The sequence below is a fragment of the Centruroides sculpturatus genome, unplaced genomic scaffold (assembly GCF_000671375.1).
Source record: "Centruroides sculpturatus isolate CEXI.00-Female unplaced genomic scaffold, Cexi_2.0 scaffold2137, whole genome shotgun sequence".
In the NCBI taxonomy this organism is placed as follows: Eukaryota; Metazoa; Arthropoda; class Arachnida; order Scorpiones; family Buthidae; genus Centruroides; species Centruroides sculpturatus.
This window is the reverse complement of record NW_019386412.1, coordinates 51,221-62,597: the sequence shown is the minus strand read 5'-3', so window position 1 is coordinate 62,597 and position 11,377 is coordinate 51,221. Positions and strand designations below refer to the sequence as shown.

The 11,377-nt window shown below is 25.8% G+C and overlaps 1 protein-coding gene across 2 annotated transcripts in view; it reads left to right on the top strand.

The window, feature by feature from the left end:
• The first annotated feature begins 6,312 nt into the window (after positions 1-6,312).
• LOC111614884 (translocation protein SEC62-like) overlaps positions 6,313-11,377 on the top strand; it is a 20,499-nt gene continuing 15,434 nt past the window's right edge. Inside the window, exon 1 of one of the 2 annotated variants that reach the window (XM_023356254.1) lies at positions 6,313-6,468. In XM_023356254.1, coding sequence (XP_023212022.1) covers positions 6,385-6,468 — 84 coding nt within the window. In that variant the 5' untranslated portion in view covers positions 6,313-6,384. Of the gene's footprint in view, positions 6,469-8,509; positions 8,614-11,377 lie in introns of those variants that run through there. The other variant, XM_023356255.1, reaches the window with a different exon arrangement.

The window sequence follows — 11,377 nt, the reverse complement described above, 5'->3', positions numbered from 1 at the left end:
GTAATGACTAAACAATGCACTCAAAGACAGTTACTCAAACTGGGTATATGTAAATAAGCATTACACACAGAACCATTTTCCAGCAAAATAACAATTGGCCATGTACAGCTTGGATTTTCCAAGAATTTCTCCATTACTTTGCCACATTTCCTTGGTCTTTCAGTCTTCATTTTTGTTGCCCATCAAGTATTTATGGGACAGATGAGACACTAGCTTAGGCTATCTATAATTATTAGGGATTGGGAGTAACAGTTGTAATGTCTATAGTCAAATTGTCACAGAACAGCATATAGTGTGTGCATGCCTGGCAATATGCATCCAGTCAAGAGGAGTTTCAACAAAGTATTATATTAAGTTTAAAGAATCCTTTAAATTGCATTGCTGTACGATAAGAAATTGTCCGTTTTCTGTGATAATGCAATCACTTATTACCATCATCATTACTTTTACATTAATAAAGTTTTGTTTGATTCCAATACCACATTCTTGGTGTGTAATATTTTTGTATTTATATAATTTTATTTGAATCATTAATTACTGATAATTATTTTACTAATTCATACAAAAATAATAATTTTTTATATGAATTCATTATATTTGGCTTATGTTTTCAAACAAATAATTTATTTTGCCAATAATTTTAAATAATATATATTTATGTATGAATAAAATAAAATACTCAGTATAGCAATTAAGAAAAATATTAATAAAAACTGTTTTATTTACATTTTGGAATTATCAACAACTATTTATCAATTTAATCTATTCTTTATATTTTTAATATTCAGAATGTCAACACACACACACACACACACATTATACATACATATATATCTGATGCAGAATTAATACATATTATTTACATTTTCAATTAAAATAATTGACACTATTTTACATCAAAAACACATGGAAGAAACTGAAATGTTTTCATACCTCCACCATATCTGATGATAAGGAACAAACGGTCTTCTTTTGCTAGAGGTTATGCCTTTGTAAAAATATGCATTAATACATCATTTTAATTTAAAGGTATTATCAATATTGTGAAATTCAAATGTCTTAAACTGTATATTGATAACACAAATAAAAACCTTTACTAACTAGCATCAACTTTTAATTTAATAATTACTTTCAACCTTTTTAAAAAATCTTTATAAGGGTATCCCTTTCAATATATAATTAACAATTTAAATATTAAAAGAATCTTAATGTATCAAACTTTTAAAAAGTAATTCTAATAGAATCTCTTGACAGATTCTATTGGAATTATTATGACACACTCAATTTTATATGGAAATCATACTAAATGCTCAATGATTTATTAAAAAATTAATCTTATTTACATGTTATAACAATTTCAATGTAATAGTTTGATGCAAAACAAATTTAAAAATTTTATGGTAAATACATTTGTAGATTAAAATACTGAAAATCCATTGACTTTAATTTATAGTTAAAATTAGCCTTTGAATAAATTTTTCAAACTGCTTTTGAAATGAAATGAAATAAAACAAACTCAAAGCAGAACTTTTAAGTTAAGAAGTATTGAACTATTTGAGTAATTTAACATTTTCTGGTTGATAATACAATTTTAAAGCAGCACATTCACATAATATATGTATTAGTAAAAAGAAGATTTTATTACTTATGTTGTTATAGATTTCATTGCATTAATGTAAGACAACATAATTTATTCAAATTATTTCCATCTTTCTGAATATTGAATTAAAGTTTAAATGTAAGATGAAATATTTCTTTATCATATCAGCATTAGATATAGAAAAATCTAAAATAATATATATATATACTTTTTGTCAATGTATATATATATACATTGACAAAAAGTTACATACTCAGATAAATTATAATAAAGGTAATAAAATATATGCAAAAAGTCTCCCTCTACAGTTAAAAATATAACATCCCTTTAAAAAATAAAAATAAGTTAGAACTAGGATATTATAAATTCACAAAGAATGAACTAAAACATTACATATAGAAATAAACAATAATCTAAAAATACATGTTTTTAAAATATGATTTTTAGTATTATATACAATTTACATTTTAAAAGCATAAAAAATAAAAACAACAAATAAATCTTATATCATAAAAAATTTTTTACATGTAGATTTTAAGAATTATATTTGACATTGCTCATATTATTGACAACTCTACTAAAATAAATTGATTATTACAAAACTTTGCATATAGGTAGGTAAATGATTACAGTTGTGTTCTAATTGCTTGTCAGGTAAATACCACCAGAATGCCTTAAAGTCACTACCCCAGTAACATATTAAAAGGCTTGCAGAGGATCACTCTGTGTTCAGTTTTCAATGTAACTGTTGTTTGAAACCAGTAATGACTAAACAATGCACTCAAAGACAGTTACTCAAACTGGGTATATGTAAATAAGCATTACACACAGAACCATTTTCCAGCAAAATAACAATTGGCCATGTACAGCTTGGATTTTCCAAGAATTTCTCCATTACTTTGCCACATTTCCTTGGTCTTTCAGTCTTCATTTTTGTTGCCCATCAAGTATTTATGGGACAGATGAGACACTAGCTTAGGCTATCTATAATTATTAGGGATTGGGAGTAACAGTTGTAATGTCTATAGTCAAATTGTCACAGAACAGCATATAGTGTGTGCATGCCTGGCAATATGCATCCAGTCAAGAGGAGTTTCAACAAAGTATTATATTAAGTTTAAAGAATCCTTTAAATTGCATTGCTGTACGATAAGAAATTGTCCGTTTTCTGTGATAATGCAATCACTTATTACCATCATCATTACTTTTACATTAATAAAGTTTTGTTTGATTCCAATACCACATTCTTGGTGTGTAATATTTTTGTATTTATATAATTTTATTTGAATCATTAATTACTGATAATTATTTTACTAATTCATACAAAAATAATAATTTTTTATATGAATTCATTATATTTGGCTTATGTTTTCAAACAAATAATTTATTTTGCCAATAATTTTAAATAATATATATTTATGTATGAATAAAATAAAATACTCAGTATAGCAATTAAGAAAAATATTAATAAAAACTGTTTTATTTACATTTTGGAATTATCAACAACTATTTATCAATTTAATCTATTCTTTATATTTTTAATATTCAGAATGTCAACACACACACACACACACACATTATACATACATATATATCTGATGCAGAATTAATACATATTATTTACATTTTCAATTAAAATAATTGACACTATTTTACATCAAAAACACATGGAAGAAACTGAAATGTTTTCATACCTCCACCATATCTGATGATAAGGAACAAACGGTCTTCTTTTGCTAGAGGTTATGCCTTTGTAAAAATATGCATTAATACATCATTTTAATTTAAAGGTATTATCAATATTGTGAAATTCAAATGTCTTAAACTGTATATTGATAACACAAATAAAAACCTTTACTAACTAGCATCAACTTTTAATTTAATAATTACTTTCAACCTTTTTAAAAAATCTTTATAAGGGTATCCCTTTCAATATATAATTAACAATTTAAATATTAAAAGAATCTTAATGTATCAAACTTTTAAAAAGTAATTCTAATAGAATCTCTTGACAGATTCTATTGGAATTATTATGACACACTCAATTTTATATGGAAATCATACTAAATGCTCAATGATTTATTAAAAAATTAATCTTATTTACATGTTATAACAATTTCAATGTAATAGTTTGATGCAAAACAAATTTAAAAATTTTATGGTAAATACATTTGTAGATTAAAATACTGAAAATCCATTGACTTTAATTTATAGTTAAAATTAGCCTTTGAATAAATTTTTCAAACTGCTTTTGAAATGAAATGAAATAAAACAAACTCAAAGCAGAACTTTTAAGTTAAGAAGTATTGAACTATTTGAGTAATTTAACATTTTCTGGTTGATAATACAATTTTAAAGCAGCACATTCACATAATATATGTATTAGTAAAAAGAAGATTTTATTACTTATGTTGTTATAGATTTCATTGCATTAATGTAAGACAACATAATTTATTCAAATTATTTCCATCTTTCTGAATATTGAATTAAAGTTTAAATGTAAGATGAAATATTTCTTTATCATATCAGCATTAGATATAGAAAAATCTAAAATAATATATATATATACTTTTTGTCAATGTATATATATATACATTGACAAAAAGTTACATACTCAGATAAATTATAATAAAGGTAATAAAATATATGCAAAAAGTCTCCCTCTACAGTTAAAAATATAACATCCCTTTAAAAAATAAAAATAAGTTAGAACTAGGATATTATAAATTCACAAAGAATGAACTAAAACATTACATATAGAAATAAACAATAATCTAAAAATACATGTTTTTAAAATATGATTTTTAGTATTATATACAATTTACATTTTAAAAGCATAAAAAATAAAAACAACAAATAAATCTTATATCATAAAAAATTTTTTACATGTAGATTTTAAGAATTATATTTGACATTGCTCATATTATTGACAACTCTACTAAAATAAATTGATTATTACAAAACTTTGCATATAGGTAGGTAAATGATTACAGTTGTGTTCTAATTGCTTGTCAGGTAAATACCACCAGAATGCCTTAAAGTCACTACCCCAGTAACATATTAAAAGGCTTGCAGAGGATCACTCTGTGTTCAGTTTTCAATGTAACTGTTGTTTGAAACCAGTAATGACTAAACAATGCACTCAAAGACAGTTACTCAAACTGGGTATATGTAAATAAGCATTACACACAGAACCATTTTCCAGCAAAATAACAATTGGCCATGTACAGCTTGGATTTTCCAAGAATTTCTCCATTACTTTGCCACATTTCCTTGGTCTTTCAGTCTTCATTTTTGTTGCCCATCAAGTATTTATGGGACAGATGAGACACTAGCTTAGGCTATCTATAATTATTAGGGATTGGGAGTAACAGTTGTAATGTCTATAGTCAAATTGTCACAGAACAGCATATAGTGTGTGCATGCCTGGCAATATGCATCCAGTCAAGAGGAGTTTCAACAAAGTATTATATTAAGTTTAAAGAATCCTTTAAATTGCATTGCTGTACGATAAGAAATTGTCCGTTTTCTGTGATAATGCAATCACTTATTACCATCATCATTACTTTTACATTAATAAAGTTTTGTTTGATTCCAATACCACATTCTTGGTGTGTAATATTTTTGTATTTATATAATTTTATTTGAATCATTAATTACTGATAATTATTTTACTAATTCATACAAAAATAATAATTTTTTATATGAATTCATTATATTTGGCTTATGTTTTCAAACAAATAATTTATTTTGCTAATAATTTTAAATAATATATATTTATGTATGAATAAAATAAAATACTCAGTATAGCAATTAAGAAAAATATTAATAAAAACTGTTTTATTTACATTTTGGAATTATCAACAACTATTTATCAATTTAATCTATTCTTTATATTTTTAATATTCAGAATGTCAACACACACACACACACACACATTATACATACATATATATCTGATGCAGAATTAATACATATTATTTACATTTTCAATTAAAATAATTGACACTATTTTACATCAAAAACACATGGAAGAAACTGAAATGTTTTCATACCTCCACCATATCTGATGATAAGGAACAAACGGTCTTCTTTTGCTAGAGGTTATGCCTTTGTAAAAATATGCATTAATACATCATTTTAATTTAAAGGTATTATCAATATTGTGAAATTCAAATGTCTTAAACTGTATATTGATAACACAAATAAAAACCTTTACTAACTAGCATCAACTTTTAATTTAATTGTGAAATTCAAATGTCTTAAACTGTATATTGATAACACAAATAAAAACCTTTACTAACTAGCATCAACTTTTTATTTAATAATTACTTTCAACTTACTATTACTTCAAATTTTGCAGTCAATGTTTCACCACCAAACATATTTTTTAAATGTAAAGGAGGTCCTGNTTGTCTAATTTTTATAGAAAATTATTTCCTTGAATAAAAAAAACTTTTAATAAATAACTCTTAACGAAAATAAATGCGATAAAATAAGAATTTGTTCATTTTATTGCCTTTATAATTGTAAAAGGTTTTCCTATTTATGCCCTAAACGAAAAAAAAAAAACATATATATTCCTTTCAAAATTTTATATAATAATCTAAAAGCATGAAAATAAAGAAAATCACCAGCGGAAGAGTTTCGAATTAACATTCTCTATTTCCAGATAACAGGAAATTACGAAAAATGAAATATGATTTTATTAATCCTGTAATCCAATAAACATGCTCGACAGTAACAACGTTTGAATCATTCTATTTGGCATTTTATTAACAAACATGAACTGCTGCACCGATCCAGGCTGTTTTAAACGCAAAAAAATAAATATTTCTAAGCCAATTTTGGAAAATGTAAAACTAGAGGTAAGCGTGTAATAAGTCATTTAATAATAATATCATTTTTTAAATTTAATATATCGGGTTTTATGTGTAACAGTTATTTTGTTTTAAATATACTGTAATTTAGAATGGCTTTCGTTTTAAATTATTAGAAACGGATTGTATATAATTTTTTAAAATTCAGTTTTGAACGTAAAAATTCGTATATTGGAAGAACGTTTCTGATTATTTTACGGCTTAAACCATCTGGAAGTTATAAATTACTAATTGTGACTTTCAACCATATTTATTCTTCGATTCTTTGCTTTAAAATAAATACATATGTTTTGAAGGTTAAATACGAATTTGCTAATTGATCGTATTCAAAATGTGATAATGAGTTTTAAATTTCAAAGTAGCCAATCAACTTTAATCAATAATAATGACGCAAGAGAGACACGTTTTATAAAACACAAAACAAAATATGCTACGTCATTAAAATTTTTTAATTTAANTTTTTTGACAAACGACGTATAATTGAGAACGACATAACTCGAAACGATGTGACTCGAGCTATACCTGTACTGTACGTTCACGTTTGTATAAGATATAATTGTCATGTTTGAAGCAGAAGAAACTGTGTTAAAATATTAAGAATTTGCTCTTATAATATCAACAGTTACAATAAAAGCAGTTTGCAAAATTATATATATTAGTTTTAGAAAATTTTCCAATGTTATTTTTTCAGATTACTTTGATATTTACTTTTGGTTCTCAATAATAATGCAAATGTTATGTTTATGTTTAATGAACATCATTGTCATAATCCTAAAACAAAGTGGCTGAAAAAACATTAAATGTTGTTGTAATGCATGCATTACAACAACAGCCATTTATGATAGCATGTATACTGCCTGAAATTTCTGAGTTTGGGTCACCCACATGGCTGATGGTTTGTGTAGTCTTGGTATAAGAAGGTAGGCTACTATAAAAATACAATAGTTCATGACCAATAGCAGCACATTATTATTATTATTCAAGGAAGCTGTCTTACGAATATGGATGTGCAGATCATACGTAAGCAATTTATAAACTATTTATTACACATTGTCATGTGTATCAAAAAAGAAAAGACAAAATGTGAACAAGTATGCTTATTAAATTTTATTCTTCCTTACCATGCAGCTGTTAATGTAGCTTGGTATTTGTGTGTGATGCACTTGTTTTTCTGTTGATATACAGTAGAGCGTCGATTATTCGAAACGTCAGTTATTCGAAAGAATTCCAGTTGGCAAATTTAAATTTTTGCTAGTGCTGTGGCTCTGCAATCTTTGGCTATGTCTTGGGCTACTCCAATATTTTGTTTTGTTTTGTTTTTTTTGTTGGTGTGTGTGTGTGTGTTTTAGCGGCAGCACTGGCACTTTTGTGTGGTGTTTTTCTGAAAACTGTGTCATGCTGAATCGAACGTTTTTGATACTAGATTAACTTCTGAAGTATAATTTTTTTTTGTTTTTATATTTTTCAATATATTTATTTGTTTGTACAAAATAAAGAAATAATTTTTAACGATACAATAGCCACGATTATTATTTTAAAAAGTTTACGTTAGGCTTAATGTCGACGAAAATTCAATGCGAAGCAACATGCAATGGAGAAAAATTTTAGCATGAGATAGGTTAATATATTTTTTCGTACATAATCGATTATCCGAACAACCTCAGTCCCCAATTAATTTGGATAAATGACGCTCTACTGTAGTGGTCAGCTACTTATAAAATTATTTTATTACTTTGTGTTTATTTTAAATTCAGTTGAAGAGCATTAGTGTAGGAAGTGCAACCCATGTGGCCATTTTTCCAGATAGTATAACACAGGTCTGCAAGTAAAAAACTGCATAGGATTTTTATACATTTTCTTACAGATTTCAACTTGGTAAAACAAAAAAAAATACCAAAAAAATTCCATCTCGTCAATTTTTTTTCTTACACTCAAGTTTTTGTTTGTATTTAGCGTAAAATTGCTAGTTAACTTAAAATTNTAAATTTAACTCGATAGAAAAATGAGAAAAAACCGTAAATATAAAAAATAAAAATAAAAAAATTTTATATTCGGGGGATGACGTCAGATCGATTACGAAGACATTTGACAAGCAAGATGGCGGACAGAAGGAAAGGACGTAAGAAGAAAGAAGTAAGAATAAATCGCGATTACATTCATTAATCTATTCCATTTTAATGTACAGTTACGTCGGAATGTTGTTAGATGCTGCTGTTTATGTCAGTTGCCCTATAATTATTTTTACTGAAGTTTTATACATGTGAAAATGTATTGTCTTTATACAGGGAAAAATATTTTTAAACGTATGAAATGTAATTATTCACATTGGCTGAATGGTTCACTTAAACGATCATTCTGTTCTTAAGGAATTTAAACTTACATTCTTTTTACGAGATGTGTATGCGTTGAGAATGAATTTTCTTAATCACGAAATAAATTCGAATTTTTCTGTCATCCCGAGATTTAATATTTACATTACCTTGCCAAATTATTAGACCCATTAACTAAAATCATACCTCTTCTACTATTTTCTTCATATCTTTTTTGTTATATTGTTTAAGGAAGAGTATATTTTATGTTCTTGTTCTCTATTACATCCAAAACATTTTAAATTAATTTTTTATGTGGCAACAATGTAAATGTAAAAAAAGATAACTTTCTACTACAAAAGGGAAGTGATAGAGGTTCTTAATAAGGTATGGCTGCGGCTCTATTTGATCTCCAAATAAGATGATCGGAACCTTATTGGAGCTGTAGAGCATACTCGTAGGAGCAAAAATGTCACCTCTATGAGCAAGCAATTGTTTGCCAGTTACGGCCCCAAAAATCAGGTCAGTTATAAAATCCCCTCATTCGGAGCTTGAATCTTACCACTGCAGCATAGTCCGTTCATGAGAACAAAAATAAAAAATATATAGTGTATTCCTTGTGATATAGAAACATTTACTGGCTGTTAGAGGTGATGATTCAAAATACTAATTTTCATGTTTAATTTTTCTATTCTTCACTGTTTGTTACCATCACTGTGTATTCTTTTACAGGGAAGAATACACACATGGCACCCTTAAGCAATATTTACAAAGAAATAGGAGCAGCTACTAACAAAAAGATAGTTTTTAAAAGGAATCAACAATATACCAGATGCTATGTATGGACAAGGAAGCTATAGACCATAGCCTTATTCCTGGAATTTATAGAATACCTATACAAGACGAGGCAGCAAAAAGAGCTGTACTACATTGAAGTTTCATGTTTAATTTTTTAAATTTTATTATATTTGAATTTTTATATGCAAAACTTACTTTTTATTTTGTAAGATGTAATAAATGTAAATATTTAAAATAATCCTATCACAATTGCATTTTTATTGAACTATTACATCAAAAACTAACAAACAATCAGTTTTTTTTTGCCTAGGTCTAATAATTTGGCAAGATACTTTAATATATTTTCAGATAAAGTAATGAAAGAAAATCTAATATGATTAATACATAGTTTATTATTAACTGAACTTGGATATAAAAAAAAGATTAAGATTTTAATTATAAATGTTTTAGAAATGTAAATTAAATTGATATTTATGCAACAAAATACTTAGTGATTAATTCTGCAGTTATTAAATGATAGTTGCATGTGTTTTTTTTTAGATCTGAAGATTTGTCTTATAATACTTTTTCTCTGGTTTTTATTTTATTAATTTAAAGTATTGATAAGCTAATTGAAATTTCATCATATTTAATTGTTTATGATTGTTATATACAATTGATAAAAATATGTTTTACTCAAATCTACACATACATGTATTGATTTAATATCAAAACAAGATTCTGATTAAATTTCTTAGAATCAGACTGTAGTTTGGTCATAAAGCAGGTGCATATTAATACATAAGATGCTATATTTGTAGAGAACATACAAAAAAAATATGTACTACCTTCTAGCTCTGTGCATAGGATTTTTAAAAGGTTGGGGTTTTAAAAGAAAATATTTTTTCATAACAGTTTATTTATTTTTACAATATGGACATACTGACTTTTTATATTAAGTTTTTTATTTAAATTTTTAATTCTTCCCAAATAGGGAGTTACTCATATTGTGCACTGTCTTAGATTTTGATTTAAAAAAAAGGTATCATAATGCATTGTACTAATTTAGATACTTAATCATGGTTTCAGCATTTATATTGTTTACTTGTTTGTTTAATTGACTACAATAAAACTAAATTTTAATTGTGTAATTTATATTAGATGTCCTGCTGATCCAATACCATATTTTATCTGAACAAACCATATATAAAATGATAAAATGTTTTAAAAATGTAAATACATGGTTAGTTTATTTAAACTTGTATAATTTTTACATATATATAAGTAAAAATTATACAAGTATATATATATTTCTATTGATGTAAAATAGTATCATTAACAAATGTTAAGTTTCCAATCATGGGATCTAGGTTTATTTATTCTATTCTACTTATATTTATTATATTAGCCTCTTGTCCTTTTTTTTTGTATTTTATTATTATATAGCTATTTTGGACTTATCAATCATGTTTTCTTAGAACCTTTATTTCTTTTTTCCTTTATTTTTTAATAACTTTAAACTCCAAATGTTAAGTTTATTAATTTTTGCAATATTAATTATTCTTTTTACAGACTTTTTCTTCTTAAGTTACATGTACAGTAGAACCTCGAAAACTCGGCTCTCGATAACCCGGCACTCCGGATAACTCGGCCACACTATGGCAGGGCAAAAAAATCCTTAGTTAATTAATTTTCATTATAGACAGCTTTATAAAAGTATAAAAGCTCTCATAAAGTATTTTTCTGAGGTCTGTCTTATCAGGTAAATTACTGTACACAGTGTATTCATTAATTTTCATTTTCATGTAGTA